This window comes from Petaurus breviceps, unplaced genomic scaffold (assembly GCF_028583685.1).
Source record: "Petaurus breviceps papuanus isolate PSGF00001 unplaced genomic scaffold, PetGlider_PUasm1.0 186, whole genome shotgun sequence".
Taxonomy (NCBI): domain Eukaryota; kingdom Metazoa; phylum Chordata; class Mammalia; order Diprotodontia; family Petauridae; genus Petaurus; species Petaurus breviceps.
In genome coordinates this window covers 23987081-24007053 of record NW_027185798.1, presented here as the reverse complement: position 1 = coordinate 24007053, position 19973 = coordinate 23987081, and the positions used below count along the sequence as shown (strand labels likewise).

The 19973-nt window shown below is 42.0% G+C and overlaps 1 protein-coding gene across 1 annotated transcript in view; it reads right to left on the bottom strand.

Moving 5' to 3' along the window:
- RAB11FIP4 (RAB11 family interacting protein 4) overlaps window positions 1-19973 on the bottom strand; it is a 178806-nt gene that overhangs the window by 121536 nt on the left and 37297 nt on the right. The window contains exons 2-3 of the mRNA XM_069089871.1: window positions 19408-19495; window positions 12841-12929 (exon numbers count right to left, since the gene is read on the bottom strand). Coding sequence (XP_068945972.1) covers window positions 12841-12929; window positions 19408-19495 — 177 coding nt within the window. The remainder of the gene's footprint in view (window positions 1-12840; window positions 12930-19407; window positions 19496-19973) is intronic.

Genomic DNA, 19973 nt, shown 5'->3' with positions numbered 1-19973 from the left:
ACTTCTCTCTCTGTGTCTTCCTGTCTCTGTCTCTTTGTCTCTATCTCTGTCTGTCTCTTTCTCTACTCCTCTTCTTCCAATGAGTGAATTCTGGCATTCTGGAAAATTTTAAATTAGGTGACTTTTGGGGGACGGAGGAGTAAGGGCTTATAAAGACATTGTGATGACCCTGCTCGGTAAACCAAGTGCCATCTTAAGCATTTTAGGCGCATTTCCCAAGAAAAGCAAAGAATGGTCCCCCAACCCCCCAAGGCTGAGGCAGAGGCTTTCTTTGAGAGGATGCTGGAAGCAGCAGCCCCAACCAGCATGGAAACCAAACTCTGCTTTCTTGACTTTCCTATAGAAAAGAGACTGGACCAATAGACGATAAGCGTCTTGAGGGCAGGGAGGGACTTCCATTTTTGCATCTGTGTTCTCAGTGCCCAGCACAGCATCTGGAACATAACAGGTATTTAAACAGATGCTTATTGATTGGGAGTCAGAAGACCTTCGTCCTAATCCTGGCTCTGCCCTGTGTCCTCCAGCAAACACCTTCTCCATCCATGGCCTCCATTTCCTCCTCTGTAAAGTGATGGGGGCTGGACTAGAACACTAGATGAACTCTGAGGGCTTTGCCAGCCTTGCATGAATCCTCCTCGTGCCCTCTGTGCTCCAACAAAGCTGGCCTGCTTGCTCTTCTCTACAAGTCTCTGTCTTCCACTGCCATGCCTTTGCATAGACCGCGTCCTCTCCCTCCTCACCCCCACCATTTAAAATCCCTTTAGGGCTCAGCTCAGGTGCCCCCTCCCCATCCCCACATAAGACCATCTTCGACTGCCCACTTGTTAGCTCTTTCTCCCTCTTAAATTACTTTGTCTAAGCTTCTTAGAGGCAGGAATTGTTTTACTTTTGTATACTCAGAACCCCGTATACAGCAGGTGTTTAATATATGTTTGCTCCTAGGATTATAGCTCTAACACTAAGAGGAACCTCAGAGGCTTTCTGCTCTACCCCTTCCTTTTACAAAAGAGGAAAATCAAGGCCTAGGGACCAAATGTGACCTAGCTGAGGCCACACAGGGATCAAACCCAAGAGTGGGGATTTGAGCTTAGATGCTCTGAGATGCTCTGATGCCTCCACTGTCCTGAGTTTGACTTATTTGTCTCCAGTCCCCTTCCCCTCTGGTAGAGGGGGGTTGTTCTGGTGCTGGAGGAGGGCAGGGATTCCAGGACATAGAACCCAAGATAAAAAAGAAGGAAGATTCCACTTCTGTCACCCCACTCCTATGTCCACACCTGCCACACACAATTTCACAATAACCCATGAGGGAGGTAGTATATTTACTCTTGTGTCCCTTTTACAGATGAGGAAACTGAGAGGTTATAGAACTTGTTTATGGTCACACAGTCAGTGAAAGTGCCCAAGGAGAGGCAGTCTGGGGTAGGACCGAAGGACCCTGGACAGGTTCATTAACCTCTCAGTGGTACAGAAAACTCTCTAAGAGGATAAGTGCCCATCAAAACTGAGAGAGAGAGTTTTCTTTTCTCACTGGGACTCTCTAAACCAGAGGTGGGGAACCTGTGACCTTGAGGCCACACAGGGTCTTCTAGGTCCTCGAGTGCAGTCTTTTGACTGAGTCCAAGTTTTACAGAACAAATCCTTTTTTTTTTTTTTTTGCTTTTTGGAGGGAAATTGGGGTTAAGTAACTTGCTCAAGGTCACATGGCTAGTTTTTTTGTGTGTGTTAAGTGTCTGAGGCCAGATCCAAACTCAGGTCTTCCTGGCTCCAGGGCTGGCGCTCTACTCACTGTGTTACCTAGCAGCCCCAGAACAAATCCTTTTATTGAGGGGATTTGTTCTGTGAAGTTTGAATTGAGTCAAAGGGCTGCCCTTGAGGACCTAGAGGGCCATTCCTCACCCTAGCCCTAGACCAGAGAAAACATGTCTGATTTAAAATGGGGGGAAGGAGGTTCAAAGGTAAGATTCAAAGTTAGATTTCCTAGATTCAGATTTCCATCTGTTATACTAAATAGCCTTTCAATATCCATAGTGGCAAAAAACAACCAAACAAAAGAAAACCCAGAAAACTCTCTCTATGTTGGCAGCCCTTAGAGATTATCTTTTCATCCCTCTTCCCAAAGTCCTCAAGTTCACCTGAACCCCAGATCCTGTCCCACTGGCCTCCCACCACCCTTTCATTTCCATGAATGACTTTCTCCCAGAAGACTCTGCTCTGAGTTCGGCTTCTTGGGGTGAGAAGAGAATTGGTCTCCAGGACCTGCTCCTGGCTTTCTGGTTTTTTTGTCCTGGTGTTGAACAAAAATATATAATTTTATCATTTCCTCCCACACAGTGGTTATTTTTAACTCATTTCCAATCACAGTATTTTTTCCCCTCTCTCTGACCCAGTTTTTTCCTCTGTCTTAAAAAAAGCTAGGAGGGAACAGGGAGAAGGTAATTTGGTCTTCCTGCTTCCACTCAGGTATGAATGGAAGTAGATGGCCCCTGAGGACTCCTGCAGCTCTGATAATCTATGATCCCTGGGTTAGGCAGTTACATAGGACTCATCCAAAGACAGGAGCACAATTCAGAAAATAAAAAAATCCCACAGAAGTTAAGCATGAACAGATGCAAAATAAAATAAGCAGGACCCGAGAAGAGTTTTCTAGATGACCACACTAAGAAATGAAAACCACTCTGAAGTCTTTCCGAGCAGTGGCCAAGTGAGACTTCAGAAGATTGGAGATGAAGCAATTCCCACAGAAGAGGTTGTCCAGAGGCGCAGAAGAAAGCAAGGATTTTCAGAACAGGCCAATATGTCAACTTGTTAAGCTTGGTCCCAAAGATGGGGGTGGGAGGAGTTAGTGAAAAAAGGAGGGCAAAAAATGGAAAACAGGAACATTACCAAAATATTTGTAAATATAAGGAATAAAACCAAAAGCTCAGAAGAGGACACAAATAAATGGCAATTTTGTTATTTCCTTATTAAATTACTGTCAATCTATTTCCTCTTCTCTTTATCTTAGCTTGTACTTTACTCAAATAAGATCAAGAATTTAAAACAATTTTTACAACATACAAGCAAATCTCAGACACAAATAAAACAGTAAAACAGCTATTTAATTGATAAAAATAATTTTCAATTCTCATATTTCTAACTTTAAAATTATTACCATAATAATGTTACAATAGAAAGACTAAAATTGAGAATCCCTCAAAGGACCAAGGAAAAAACATTTTTCTTGTCAATTGACACATTTGGTCCTTCAGTGTAATGGGTGGGCTTTTCGAGGGGGTACTTATCTCAAAATATGGCAGCATTGTCGATATCGCCACTCATGATTCTCTTCCAACCACTAAGTGAAATGGGTGTTTTGTCTTTATGACAGCTACAGCAGAAAACCCTATTTTACATAGATGAGATACTCCCAGAAGCATTGAAATTTGTATTTACTTTGCTTTATGAACCAGAGAACTTTCTATTCTCCTACACCAGAAATGTAAGGTTTTCACATTCAAATATTTGTCTTAGTGCACTCTCTCAAGACAGGCATACTAACAGTGCTTGTTCAGATGGGGAAATGATCCAGTGCAGCAAATGGGTTTCTTAGCCATTCAGATCCAGGTCTTTCAAATAAAAGGATTGCTTCTGTACACCCTCAAATGATTATCAAGTAGGACTTTATTTCCCTGTCATCATAGGACAGGTGTTTTTAAAATTGAGAAACGAATAGAAACAATATTTCATAATTTATTATACATAGTTCTATTTTTTTCATAAATGCAATCACTTCTGACTGAATCTGAATTTGAAGACCTTTCACTGATTCATTTAAAGGACTCAGTCTTTTAAAAAAATATATCCACCAAATATTCAAGATTCAGAAGGAAATTCAACTAAGTGGTGCAGTGAATAGAACTGGGTCTAGAGTCAGGAAGAGTTGAGTTCAAATCCAGCCTCAGACACTTACTAGCTATGTGACCTTCACCCATTTACCTCATTTTCCTTTTCTCTAAAATGAGGATAATAACAGCAACTACTTCTCACGGTTGTTGTAAGAATCAAATAATATAATTATTGTAAGTTCTTAGCCTGGTGTCTGGCACACATAAGGGCTATAGAAATGCTGGTTATTATTATAAAACAAATTTTCTTCATTTTCATTGTCCCTAAAAAAAAAAGTCAATGTCTTCTTTTAGTATAAACACTCTTTGAAGTGAGACATGAGAAAGTCGGTTTGTTTCATAATTATAGAGATGCATCTTATATTTAGCTCTCATATTATCACAGAATTTTGCAAAAAAGGCTTCCTTTCAATGACGTAATTTATTTTATTTTTTTTGCTTTTTGCTTTTTGGAGGGCAATTGGGATTAAGTAACTTGCCCAAGATTATATGGCTAGTTTTTTTTGTGTGGGTGTTAAGTGTCTGAGGCTGGAACTGAACTCGGGTCCTCCTGACTCTGGGGCTGGTGCTTTACTCACTGAGCCACCTAGCCTCCCCATCAATGAAGTAATTTTTATAAAATTGACTTTTGTAATAATTTGAAAATATGCAAGTGATTCCTTATTTTTCTTCTTTTTTGATCATTATTTTATTTTTCTCAATTACATACAAACAAAAATTTTTTAAATTCATTATTAAAATTTTTTGAATGTCATATTCTCTCCCTCCTTCCTTTCTCCTTAAGGCAAGAAATTTGATATAGATGATACATGTACAGTCATGCAAAACATTTCCACATTAGCCATGTTGCAAAAAACAAACAAAGCATCACAGACCAAAGAAACAAAAATAATAAAGAAAGTTAAAAAGTATGCTTCAGTCTATATTCAGACTCCATCATTTCTTTCTCTGGAGGTGGATAGCATTTTTCACCATAAATCCTTCAGAATTGCTTTGGATCATTGTATTGATCAGAATAGCTCAATCACTCACAGTTTATCACCATGCAATATTGTTATTGCTGTGTACAATGTTTTCTCTGTTCCTCTAATTTCACTATGTATCAGTTCATGTACATCTTTCCAGGCTTTTCTGAAATCATCCTGCCCATCATTTCTAATAGCACATTTCTTATAATATTCCATTATACTCATACACCACAACTTGTCAAGCCATTCCCCAAATGATGGGCATCCCTTCAATTTCCAATTCTTTGCCTTCACAAAAAAGAGCTGCTATAAATATTTTTGTACCTATATGGCCTTTTCCTTTTCCTTTAATCTCTTTGGGATACAGACCTAGTAGTGGTATTATTGTGTCAAAGGGTGTGCACAGTTTTATAGGCCTTTGGGCATAGTTCCAAATTTCTCTCTAGAATGGTTGGATCAGTTCACAACTCCACCAACAGGGCATTCGTGTCTCTATTTTTCCATATCCCCTCCAACACTTGTCATTTTCCTTTTCTGTCATATTAGCCAATCTGATAGATGTGAGATGGTACAACAGAATTGTTTTAATTCACATTTCTCTAATCAAAGTGATTTAGAACATTTTTATATGACTATAGATAGTTTTGATTTCTCCTTCTGAAAACTGCCTGTTCAAATCCTTTGACCATTTATCAATTGAGGAATGACTCAAATTCCTATAAATTAGATTTAGTTATCTATATATTTGAGAAATGAGGCCTTTATCAGAGTGACTTACTGTGAATTTTTCTCCCCCAATTTTTTTCTTTCCTTCTAATCTTGGCTGCATTGGTTTTGTTTGTGCAGAACCTTTTTAATTTGATGTAGTCAAAATTATCCATTTTACATCCCATCATATCTATCTTTGATCATAAATTCTTCCCTTATCCATAAGTCTAACAGATAAAATACTCCATGCTGCCCTAATATGCATTATGATACCACCCTTTGTATTTAAATCATGTACCCATTTCAACCATATCTTTGTATACAATTACTTTCTGCCAAACTGCTTCCCAATTTTCCCATCAATTTTTGTCAAATAGTGATTTGTTTTCTCAAAATCTTAGATCTTTGGATTTGTCAAACACTACATTTCAATGGTCATTTACTACTATGTATTGTGTGTCTAATTTATTCCATTAATATATCACTCTATTTCTTAATCAGCACCAGATTGTCTTCATGATGACTATTTTATTAAAATCTGAGGTATTTATATATGTATGCGTATATGTATGTGTGTGCATATATACATACACACACATATATTTATATATAAAAAGAGAGAGAATATAAGCTAAAAGAACTAAAAAAAAAAGCCCAGAAATAAAACTTAACACTGTATAATCACAATGACCAAATTTGGCCTCCAAAAGGAATGTGGAATATCAATATTTTGGTTAATTTTGATAAACTGCTTTTGTTCTTTCCTTTTTTAGAGGCAGCTAAGTGGAGCCATGGTGCACAGTGCACTGGGCCAAGACTTGAGTTCAAATACAGCCTCAGACCCTACTAACTGTGTGACCCTAGGCAAGTCACTTAACCTAGGTCTGCCTCAGTATCCTCAACTATAAAATGGGGACAACAGCATCACTTATCTTGCAGGGCTGTTGGGAGGATCAAATGAATTAATATTTTTAATGCATAGCACAGTTCCTGGTATACAGTAGGCACTATATAAATGCTTGTTTCTTTCCTTTCCTCTTTTTAAATTTTTTGGTAATGGTAATGGCTTTCTGGGTAGAGGAGGGGGAGGGGTATGTGCAGAAAATGAAGGTAATGTCAAAGCAAAAGAAATAAAATTAAAATTTTGTTAAAGAATGAGGTAAATGGTGTCTCAGTCCAAGTACTCATTAGTTATTTGTCTTTGGATAAATCACCTCCCACCTTCTAAGCCATGATAAACAGTGATGATGGGCCTGAAGGCAGAGTGGGAAGTGACGGGCCCTAGTGTGTCTCCCGTGTTGGTGCGTATGTTGACATCGCAGCCTAGGTCATGCTGACAGATCAGCTTTCCCCCAGCTCCCTAATTCCACAGATGAATTAAGCCTGGAGCTCAATCAGAAAGGAGGAAGGGGATAGACTCGGTGACCCATAAACCCAGAGCTTTTCAGTCACCGGCTCCCATCCAGTCTTCATAGAATGTCCTACAGGATTTAAAATTCATGAAGCAGCCTGGATTTCTGACAGCCCTGCCCTTCCTCCCATCTCCCCCAAACCCCCAACTCTCAGCATTTGCCAGGACCCAGGAGCACTCCCTGGCTTGGCATTTGCTGCCCGGCCAGCTGCTTTGTTATTGTCCACCCCTTACCACTCCCACCCCCTTCCCTTGTTCCCAAGAATGGGTTCCTTCAGCAGGCCTCTCTAATTGCTCCTGGAACAAATTCCAAAGCAGCAGACCAGCTGGGATCCCAAAGCTATCCCCAGACGTGACCCAATTCATTTGGTTCACTGAAGTTCTGATAATCACATCCTCTCCCCTTCCTCCTTCCCTCAACCCATTCTCCGGTTACCAACCCAGGCCCTGTCATTCCTTAGTTGGCTGGCACCAGGAAGCATCTCCAGAATTCAGGTAAAGGCTCTACTCGGGTCTTTGGAAGCTGAGGAGCTGTGTGTCTGCTTGGCCATGATAGATCAAATCTCCCTTACCTCCCCAGAACCCCATCTGTGAATGCTCAGACAAGCCCCTGCTTGAAGACAGCCTGCAAACATCTCTTTCCTCAGAAGAGTTCAAAGTATTCTTGCTGACTAGATCCCCTGCTCCTTGGATGGCCCTATTATTCCCATTTGACAGAAAGAAAAACCAAGACTCTTGGGCAAAGTGAGTGAGATGTAGGATACTTTGTGCCTAGGACAGAGTAGGTGCTTAATAAATGCTTGCTGGGCTGTTGGGTCAAACAAGAGGGTATCACAGACCTAAGGGGTCAGAGATCATCAGTCTAGTCCCCTCTGCTGGTGGTCAGCCTTCTGGTGATGAGGCTCTCTCTCCAAATCCAGCAGGTCAGTCCTAGGTGGAGAGACACACGGGCCCATCTGCTGCGTGTATGTCTGTGTGTGCGTGTGTGTGCACGCGCGTGTGTCTGTGTGTGTGCACATGTGCGTGTGTGCCTGTGTGTCTGTGTGTGTTTCTGTGCGTGTGTGTGCGTGTACATGCATGTGTGTCTCTGTGCGTGAGCATGTGTCTATGTGTGAGCGTGTGTCTGTCTGTGTGTGCATGTGTGTCTGTGTGTGAGTGTGTGTCTGTGTGTGTGCATGTGTGTCTGTGTGCATGCGTGTCTGTGTCCGCATGTGTGTCTGTGTGTGTGTATTTAAAGACTCGGCTTTGGTAGGACCCATCGTAGCCTGCTCTCCACCAGTGCTGTCTTCAAGACCCTAAGAGCATCACGGTGTCAATGCCCAGGAATGCGCTCCAATGACTATGGAGCTCCAATGCTCCAATCTATGGCCTCTAGAACCAAGTGCAAATTCATGCATTTGGCCCTGGACCCTCTCTGCATCTTGGCACCTTCCCAGCCTTTCCAGCCTTTCATCTTCCTTCACTTGCTCTTTGGTCTGACCAAACCTGCCTTCTTGCTGTTCTCAAGCAGGATATCTCCCACCTCCAGGCCTTTGCACGGACGGCCCTCATGCCTGCCCTGCACTCCTCCTTCACCTCTGGCCCTGAGACTCTCTAGCTCCCTCCCAAGGTCAGCTCAAGCATCATCTTCTTTCCTGATAGCCCCAACTACTAGAACCTCCTCTTCTAAATCGATTGTTTGATTGTCCAGTCGTTTCAGTTGTGTCTGACTCTCCATGACCCCATTCGGGGCTTTCTTGGCAAAGACACTGGAGTGGTTTGTCATTTCCTTCTCCAGTTTGTTTTACAGATGGGAAAACTGAGGCACACAGGGTGAAGTGACTTGCCTAGGACCACACAGCTAGTATCTGAGGCTAGATGTGAACGCAGGTCTTCCTGACTCCTTCCTTCTCTAAATTACTTTGTTTTGATCCATTTTGGATATACTTGAACATGTATTGATTCCCCAGACAGAATGTGAGCTCCGGGAGGAGATGGCCTCCTTCATCTTTGTCTACAAGCATGTCTGGTACATAGAAGGCACTTACTAAATGTTTGCTGACTTATCATGTCTTACACAAGAGGATCTGGGTTCAAATCCTGGTTCTGACATTTACTACCTGTTTGATTTTGGACAAGTCCCTTCATTTCCTTAGGCCTTGGTTTCTTCCTCTGTCCAATGAGGAAGCTGAACTAGGCCTCCAAGCTTCCTCCCAACTGAAAATCTAAGAGCCCATTATTTCACTAATAATTACCTCATTAGGACTCTGCCCAAGGCCCATGGAGTCAGCATGGAAAGGACCTCAGAGGCCGCTGAGTGAAGTTAATCAATGATGGCGCCTCCTAAATATCGTCTCCTCCCCACCACCATCTTCTTCTTCGACTTCTAAGGAATTTAAAGTAAAAGAGCTCCTTGAGTTAATTGATCAACAAACTTTTATTAAGCACTTCCATGTGCCTAATTGGGGTCACTAGGTGGAGCCATAGTGGACAGAGCACTGGGTTTAGAGTCAGGAAGACTCATCTTCCCACTGTGTGACCCTGGGCAAGTCTCTTCACCCTGTCTGCCTCAGTTTCCCCATCTGTCAAATGAGCTAGAGAAGGAAAAGGCCAACCACTCCAGTATCTCTGCTAAGAAAAACCCCAAATGGGGTCATGAAGAGTCAGACACGACTGAATGACAATAACAAAAAATGTGCCCAAGCCAGGCAGGCTAGGGACTAATAAATATTTGCTGAATGACTGATTGATAAAAATCAATTCAAGAAATTGTCTGATTTTTTTCTTCCACATTTTCAATACTTTCTCCATCAGAATCTCAGCAAACAAGTTTCGGAGGAAAAAAGTTGCCAGAGATGGTGTGTGTGTGTGTGTGTGTGTGTGTGTGTGTGTGTGTGTGTGTGTACAGCAACAATTGGGTCTGACACTTGCGCCCTTGTTAGCGGGTTTTCTTCCTAGGAAGAGCCCAAAATAGCCTCCCCTGTTTGCATTGCCTCAGGGCACAGAGCTCACCAGTCAGTCTTTCAGCCCCAGTGACGGCAGAAGTTAACGAAGGCCCTCTGAGATATCCCCAGGTCCAGCCTGTGCTCCCTTTCCTCCTGTCTCAGACTGACCCCCAGCGGACAATCAGGAAATCACAACCAGCACTCTCACCATCCAGCCCTACCTGGGCTTTATCACAACTCAGCCATCCCTTGGAGTAGACAGTGACCCAACTGACCCCGGAGAATCCCACAATGTCAGCTCTAGTAGAGACCGGTTAGGTGACCCAGTGGATAGAGAGCCTGCCCTGGAGTCATGAGGACCTGAGTTTAAATACGGCCTCAGACACATAAATTTAAAGGGCATTGAATCCAAGTCCCTCATTTTTCAAATGAAGGAACTGTGACCCAGAGAGTCCCTTGCCTAACATCCCACAGTGATGGAGGCAGAATTTGAGCCCAGGTATTCTGACTCCAAAACCAGAGCTTGGCCCACTCTGCCATACTACCCTGGTCTTATAGAGATGGAAAATGGGGACCAGAAATGGGAAAAAACTTAACAAGGAAGAGATCTGGATGGAGGCTAATGGACATTTCAATATCAGCAAATGTTTATGGAGCATGTATTTTGTTAGACATTGGGAGAGGTCAGAAGATGACAGCATCTCTGTAGAGGAGTCAGAAGGAATCAATAAACCAGGAGAGAGCTGGTTTTTTTCCCCCATGTTTGTTCTAGTCTGTTGCTTTTGTCCTTTGGCAGTGGTCCTTGACAGCTCAGGCATCCCATGCCTAATGGTCCCCCAACAAACCTGATCTCAGATAACCTCCTTACTGAGAGATAAATGGATAATAACAGCTCAAAGTGAGGAATCTCTCCTCCCAGCTAAATAGAAATTACAAAATGTAAAAAACAAACAAACAAACCAAAGTGTTAAAATGAAGAAAGCAAAGCCTCATAAGGGAATTTTGGAGAACAGGAAAATCCCTGAAACTGAACAAATTATTGTTCAAGAAAAATTGTGCCTCCTTCCCTTCACAGAAGAGGTAGGGGGCTATGAGGATAGAATAGTGGATATTTTCAGATTCAGCAGATACCTTGGTAAATTTTCTTGAAATTTTTTTCCTCTTTCTTTTTAAAAATTATGATCATTTCCTCACTGGCCTCCCAGATTCCAGTCCATCCTATTATATAGCAGACTGTCTTTCCTAAAGCACATCCAGATGGGGCAATGGACAAAACACAGGTCTTAGAGTCAGAAGACACACGTGAGAATCTTGCCTCACACACTTCCTAGCTGTAGGACTCCTGGCTGGTCACAATCTCTCTGTGCCTCAGTTCCCTCATCTGTGAAAGGAGGGGATAGCACTCAGTGGCTTCTAAGGGCCCTTCTAGCTCCGAAAATGGATGATCCTGTTACCCCTTTCAGTGTTTCCTCACGATGTTAAATAATTTTTTTTGGAGGGAAATTGGGGTTAAGTGACTTGCCCAAGGTCACATAGCTACAATGTGTTAAGTGTCTGAGTCCAGATTTGAATTCAAGTCCTCCTGATTCCAGGGCTGATGCTCTGTTCACTGTGCCACCTAGCCGCCCCATCACGATGTTAAATAAAGCCCAAACTTCCTGAGTCCCAAACTACCTTTCTAGTCTTATTTTCCAATTCTCCCCATTATACAGATAGAACCTTACTGGGGGACAGTGCAGCGATGCTCTTTCCCTGGTCAAGGACCCTCCATCTCATTACTTTTGTTCAATTACCAAAAAACACAACAACAAACAAAAAGAATCTCATTGTTTTATCCACCTGCACATGATTCATACAACACTCAGTAGAAAAGAATAACAGCCATACAGGGACTTGTCTTAGGACAATCTCATCAAATGAAACAAGAAGAATGTACCTGGCATTTACATAGGACACTAAATCTGCTACGTACTTTACAGATGATGGTTCGGCACCCTCACTGCTTGCCTAGCCCACGTAGGCAGCTTGTGCAGTGGATGGAGATCTGAGAAGACTGGAATTCACATCTGACTGAGACACTGGGCAAATCACCTAACCTCTGTCTGCCTCACTCTCTTCATCAGTAAAATGCAGATGATCCTGGTGTCTACCTCCCAGAATTGTTGTGGGGATCTACAAGATAATTGTAAAGCACTTAGCACACAGTAGGTGTTTTATAAATGTTTCTTCCCTTCTTAAGTGGTCTCCTTGCCTCCTCTCCCCTCTCCAATCCATCTTCCACTCAGCTTCAAAAAGAGATTCTCCTAAAGCACAGGTCTGATGCTATCACTCCCCTGCTCAATAACATTCAATGGCTACCTTTAGAATCCTACACAAATTCCTCCACTTAGCATTGGAAAGCCTTCAGAACTTGGTTCTAACCTAACTTTTTATCCTTATTGTAGGTCACTTCCTTTCATAGACTTCTTGTTTTAGCTTAGCAGTTTCTAGGTCGGGCAATAGAAATAAATAATGTTGCAGTTGGAGACAGAAAGATCTGGGTTCAAATCCTACATTATCTATCTATCGGTTATATGACCCTAGACACATCACTTAAGTTCTTGCAGCCTGTTTCCTCTACTATAAAATGGGATGCATGGGTGGGCTCTGTCTGAGACCACAGGGTGGGAGCCTGATGCTCGGAGGGGCTGGAGAGCTCAGGCTAGCAGGACTCATTCACTGAGAAGCTGACTTAGCTGTGCCCTAACCTTAGCTGGACCCTGGATACTAAGGACACAAGTAGAACCCAGGGAACTGCTCATTGAGGAGAGGGAGCCCTCCTCCAAACTATGAAAGCTGAAAAACACCAGGAAAGAAAAGGAACCACAGACCCCACCAGCCCAGAGATGTTCCCCTAGGAAGGGGTGGATCCTGTCTCCCTGGATGAGGCAATGTCCATCTCTTACCTGATCCTCATAGTCCCCGATCTCTGGTTCATACTGCAGAGCAGCTGTGCTTTCCATGGCCAGCACATCCTTCAGCACCTCTTCACACCCTGGGGATACACAAACAGGCTGTGAGAAAGAGTATCATTCTAGCCTGGGAGGTCTAAGTATGGGGGCAGGGTGAAGAATTGTCTACAGATGAGAACCAGGGATGGAAAGGGGCAGGAGTGGGGCTGGGGAATGCGCTGTGCTATGGAACAGGTCCCTCAATTCCCAAGGAATTGAATGAGGAGAGAAAATAATGTCCACCTTCCAGCTCTAAATCAATTTCTGTATCCAGCTTTTCCTGAACAGGAGTCAAGAATCATCTAACAAGTGTCTATTAAACAGACTACAGCAATATGGCAAGAAAATTCAAGAGGATAAACTTGTATTCATACCAGTAAGGCATGTATGGTTCAACATTAGGTAAACAAATAAACCAATCCTGCTAACAACAAAGATAACAAAAAACATGTGATCGTTTTAAAATCAAACTGTGACTTAACAGGTCTACTCCCATTCTAGATTTTCAGGGTCCTAGACTGGATAGTTATAAAACACCAAACTGTTCAGGGCCATCACTCCATGCACACTCTGATCTCAAGTTAGGAATGTCCCATAGACAATGAGAACAAAAGAGTGTATAGGAGAATCAAGAATACAAAATACTACCTGCAGTAGTAGATGGCAAAAATTGAGCAAAATCAGGTTTTGGGGGTTTGTTTGTTTAACTCTGCCAAAACACACTTCAGGAGTGGAGGGGAAAGAAGGAAGACCCCCTTCAGACACTGTGCCTGTAGCTGAAGAGAGTCAATCATTGAACATTAGTCTCTTCCTCCAATGAAGCTGTAGCAGTCTCATCATCTTATGGTGGATGGTAATGCCACCCCAGGGGGAGTCTGGATAACTTCCCCCCATTAAAACTGTTAACCAGTCATATTGTCTCCTGGTCATACTTCCCTTCTATTCTTCCAGTGCCCCAAACTTTCAGGGGCCAGCATGTCTCATATCCTCTTAACCCAAACTCTGCTCAGCCCTGATAAAATCATACCAAGGCATTACTGATTTTTCCTCTGGAAGTTTGTGGGTGGGGACATACAGGTTCTTTTAGATATTTTTATTTCCCTCATAATGAATCAAACTGTAGTATTCCATTTCACTGATATTTAGCCATTGCCCAATTATTGGTTATTTGTTTGCAATAACAAAATTTTTGTTATTCTCTTTTTGGTAATATTAACTTCAATGATGGGAATGAATGCTTTGTAACTTTGCTACATTTATAATCAGATTGTTCTCCTAAAGATTTTTAATTTTTAATCCTACCAGCAATATTTTTAATCCTATTTTTATATCAATTTTTAATCCTACCAGTAATATATAAGCATACCCACAGTCACACTAGCATTGAATCTTATCATGTTTAAATTATGTGAGCAGATACATCAAAGGTTATTTTTACTTTGAGGCTTTGGATGTAACAGTTTTGACTTTGTTGTCTTCTTTTGAATTTCTGTTTTGATCTTCCCTGTCACCATAGTAACTTTCTATAGTCAGGATCTTTTTCTGCTGTTTATTCATTTTCCCAGCCTATTTCTTGTCTTTTAACTCTAAAGTGGGACTCTGCTTCCAGAGTGGAGGGGGCACTATCCTAAGCTTCAGGATTTTTTGTGCAGCTGTTTTCAGAGATAATTCTGGAGACCTGTAAGTTTTCAGTTCTTCCAAAGTGGTATGACCTAAGAAGAGGTGTGTTTATTGCTCTCTTAGCCTGTGCTCTGGCCTGTGAGCAATCACAAGCACTCTTTTCTGCCCTGGAACCGTGACCCCTGTGGCCACAAGCTCTGGTGTGCTAGTGCATCCCCTTGCCTTGGGACTGAGACCCAGCACTGCAACCTGAATCCAAGTATAAGCAATGCAAGAGTCCTGACCCGAGTGCCAGCAAAGGGACCCTTGTAATCTCCTTCTGACAAGCTGTCTGACCCCCTTACCATCTGGGGGCTGAGAGGTCTGGAAACCACCACTGCTGCCATTATTCAGTCTCCCCCAAGGTCTGCTCCTGGTTTTCTGGGGGTACAGCCTGTGCTCGACTTTGCTCCACTCTCACCCTGAAGCAACAGACCTTTCTTGCCAATCTTCTAAGTCATCTTTGCTTGGAAAATTGCTTTACCCCATCCTTTTGTGGGTTGTGCTGCTACAGAATTTGTTTTGAGGCATTATTTAAAATTGTTTGGAGGGGTTTGGAGGGAGGAAGTTCAGGTGATTCCCTGCCTTTTCTCTGGTATCTTGGCTCTGCCCCTCCAAAAGTAATTATAATTCGGACTTTTTGATTTAAGAAGTAGTGTGATATAGTAGAAAGAAAAGGTTTTAGAATCAAAGGACTTAAATTCAATCCTCCATCCTAACCTCAACAACTATTTACCTGTGTGATCTTGGAAAAAGACATTGGATCACAACTGTGCTCAGACAGTCCTACAGACTGACTTCATATGTAAATGAGAGGGTTAGACAATATGACCTGTAAGGTCTCCTTTCCCTCTAAACCTACAAACCTGTGATTCTGTGATTGTTAGTGAGGTTCAGCATTTTTCCAAGTGGTTACCGATAGTATGAATTTCCTCCTTTGTTAATAGTCTCTTCTCATTCTTTGGACATTTCCCCCCTGGTGGATTCAGTTTCGCTCTTTAGTATATTTAACAGTGCAGAGTGGCTAGGTGGTGCAGTGGGTAGGGCAACAGGTCTGGAATCAGGAAGACCTGAATTCAAATCTGACCTACACTTACTAGCTGTGCGACCCTGGGAAAGTCACTTCACCCTGTTTGCCTCAGTTTCCTCATCTGCCAAATGAGCTGGAGAAGGTAATAGCAAACCACTCTAGTGTCTTTGCGAAGAAAACCCCAGATGGGGCTACAAAGAGTTGGACATGACTAAACAACTAAACAACAACAAAAAATTTTATTAATTCCTTATGAATTTTAGATATTATGTCTTTACCTGCTATATCTGTCATAAATATTTTCTCCTGGTATTTTTCATAAGATTTGCTAACACACAGCACAACCAGGAATACATTTGTACTAAAATGACAGATTTTGTTCTTAGGGAGCAGCTCGGGATTGTTCAGGGCACTGCACAATTTCCCCCAAGCAATCCAGGCTGTTTTCTTCTTCCTAACCATTTCTGTGCTTGACTCACTAAACATCTAAAGCATCTATCTTACATGCCCAGTTATAATAATAATAATAACAATAACACAGCACTTTAAGGTTGGAAGAATGGTTTTCTTTAAGCTCATCTATCCTCACAATAGTCTTAGGAAGCAAGTGCTATTACCATGTTTTCCCGATAATAAGACACTGTCTTATTAAATTTTTGGGACAGAAAAACACCAGAGGGCTTATTTTCAGGGGAGGGCTTATTTTAATGAACATTGACAACAATTTTAATAAACAGGTAAATGTGAACCAAAAAAATGTACCGTAATGTAGCGTGTAGCGCAGGGGATCACCTTCACTACAGTAGCAATCTCAATAGGGCTTATTTTCGGGGGAGGGCTTATTTTAGAGGAATCTTACACAGTAAGAGGAGGGCTTATTTTCGGGATAGGTCTTATTATCAGGGAAACACGGTAGTATCCCCATTTTGCAGCAGAGGAAACTGAGGCAGACAGAGATTAAGTAAGTTGCCCAGGGTCACATGACTGGCAAGTATCCAATGCCAGATTTGAACTCAGATCTTCCTGACTCCAAGTCCAGACACCTAGCTATCCATCCAAATGTGTCATAATGGACAAAAGCCATTATATAGATTATTGGTCTGATTATTATATAATCAGATTATATCTATATATAATATATATTATGTTATTATTATATAATCATTATATAGATTATTGGTCTGATTTCTTTGCAGTAACGTACATTTGTCATTGAAGAGACCCTGAAGCAATGAGTGACAATGTAGACAGCACATTATTCACAGACAAGAAGACGTTGCCATCTAAAGCTGGATTTTTTCACCTTTATGTGTGTCACCACTCTTTGGTGATGGTTTAATGATACCTTTGAACCTCTTCTCAGAATGATATTTTTAAATGCATAAAATAAAATACATAGTATTACAAAAGAAACCAATAATATGGAAATACAGTTATATTTGGTGTCGTTCAATTGTTTCAGTTGTGTCCAACTTTTCGTGATCCCATTTGGGGTTTTCTTGGCAGAGATACTGGAGTGATTTGCCATTACCTTCTTCAGTTTGTCTGACAGATAAGGAAACTGAGGCAGAGTGAGGTGACTTGCCCAGAATCACACAGCTAGTAACTGTTTGAAGTCAAATTTGAACTGAAGAAGATGAGTCCTCCTGACTCCAGATCTGGTACTTTATGCGCTATGGCACCACCTAGCTGCCTTGACAATTACACACATGTTCATGGACCCCAGGTTCAGAATCCCTTATCTCTAGGGAATTTCTCTTTTATTTGGGTCTTGCATACATCAACCTTCTTGACCGCAGCAAATACCTCTGGCAATCCTTTATCTCCTTGTTTCATGCCTTGCTTGATACTAATAATCAGAAGATTACTGAACAAAGTTCTCCTGTGGTTCCATTTAACAAGGAAATCTTTGATGATCTTAAGATATTTGGGAAAGACTTTTTCCTGGAGGACAAGCTTTAATGGAGACAGTTTGTTCTTCTAAATCAAATTTTTTTGAAAATCAAATAATAAGTAATGTCTTCTCTTCATCTTTTCTGTGTTAAGTCTTGTAATGATTTTTACAATGACTGCCCTTCCTAGCTCACAGGGCTCTTGTGAGGATCCAGCAAAGTCAAAGTTCTCTAAAAGTTACCATAACACCTATGGCTCTCAGAATGATCACACCAGGCTCTATGGTTCTATCTCTACTCAAAAATCCTAGCTTATGAGCCCCCACCAATGTGCTTTATTTTTCTCTAATCTGCCAGAGCACACAGTTAGTCCAAAAAGTAAGCTATTCAAGGAGCTACCATAGTAAGAAAAGTTTCAATAGACTAGAGCTTTTCCCCCATAAACCTGGGCACATTTTTCCACAAATACAGACACCATCAATGGAAGTGTGAGCATATATAGAGATCACTCATTTAGGAAACACGTGCTGCCAGGTCACATCATATCTCTGATGCTGCAGCATCATTGATGGATCAATCAGTGAGGATTATGCCAGGTATTAGGGACACAAAGGCCAAAATCAAATAAGTCCTGCCCTCAAGAAGCTTAAATTCCTTTAGGGGAAACAAAATGAATATAAATAAATATGTAAAATGTATGTAAAATAAATACAAGTTAACCTTTGTTGGGGAAGGTACTATCAGAAGATAGTAAGGAATCAGGAAAGTCTTCATGGACCAAGTGTCCCTTGAGACAAGCTAGGCATTCTAGGAATTGGTTCAGAGGGAGAGTGACATGATCAGATTTGTGTATGAAGATAGTTAAAAGATCACTCAGGCAGCTCTGTGGGAGATATCATCATGCTGTTCTCATTGGGCACGCCCTTCACCTTCAGATGTGATGTATGTACTGCTCCTAGGGATGTGTGATAACTGCTGGGCTTAAAGTCTCCTGGCTCTTTTTCCCTTGTGATTTTGCCAGCATCATGGCATTGCTGTTGCTCTCAAGGTGACTGCTAAGTACTGACTTTGCTTTCTGTACTTTCTGGGCTCATGCTTTCAGGGATGCCCATGAGCTATTTCAACTCCAGTCTACTGTGTAGCAAGAGAAAGCCCTCCCTGATGAGGGAAGAAGTAATAGCCACCAAAGCAAGCTAACAAAAGGCAGGCAGAGTGCCCACAGGCTAAGATTGACCCATTTCACCCTTGGTGTCTGGGTAAAATTAAAGCCCTGGGCTCCAGATAACCACATCCCAAGATCCTCCATGGTTTAGCATACAAATCAGTTTGAACAAGACCAAAAGGTAAAGTCAGTGTTCTCTACTTCATGCCTTTGCTATGCACATTTGTCTCCTAGCTTTGGCTTTGGACTTCAGTTGATAACAAACCTAGCTTTCCCTTATATTACAAAATATGAGGAATTTATTATTTTTATTATAATTAGTGACTATTATTGGTCTAGTGAGAGTCCAATAATATATACATACATATATGTGTGTGTCTGTGTACGCGTATGTGTGTGCATGTGTGCGTGTGCATGTGTGTGTGTGGAGAGCTACTTACAAGGCTTGCTTTCTTAAAACAGAGCCCAGTGCAGTATGACCATGAGTAAATAAATGATAAGTAGATGAGAAGGCAAAAAAAAGGCCATTTCCTTGATTGCATTTGGCAGTCTCCCCTGGTTTGCTGGTAACCTCTCACCTCTTCTCTACACTTGGCCCCACAAGCTCAGATCCTAGAGAAGGAAGCAAGGCTACTAGAGGACCACTTTGGGGAGTGCCTATAGACTTGGCTTGTCTTTATTCCAAGCCCTTGTCAATTTCTTCAGCCAGCTATTTCCTCTTCAGCTGGATGGGGCCCCCTGCTGGCAGCCACCCACCAACCTTTCCCTCCAAGCCTTACCTTTCATGGCGAACACCCCATGGCAGAAATCCTTAAAGTTGATTCTCCCCATGTCATTTGGGTCCAAGTATTTCACAAGTTTCTCTACCTATGAGGAAGAAAAGAGAACCATACTTGAAACAATAGTACTACAAAACCCCAAAGAACGGGGAGCTTTGAGATAGGGGGGCAGTAGAGAGAAGAGTGCTCAGGTGGGGTGAAGCACAGGGGAGTGGTGGACTCCAGCAGACAAAGGGCATCCTGCCTGCCCAGTCTTCCAGAGCCTCTGGTGGCAAGAATTCCCCTCCTTGTTCCCTACGCAACAGGCCTTTAATCTTGGCATAACCACCATACACTGGAGTTTAAGCCCCAACAAAGCAAAATCAACATCAATCCTGAAGGCCAGAATCATTTCTGGGAGAACTATTTGATTTAACTTAATTTTAATGCAAGGCAGCTAATTACTGACCCCACATATACATTAAAGGCAGGAAGGTAGAAAGCAATTGACCTTGACCCCTGGGCTTGGCATTTGTCCTTTCCCCAGCCCATTCATTTATATGGGAGACCAAAACTATCAGAAATTG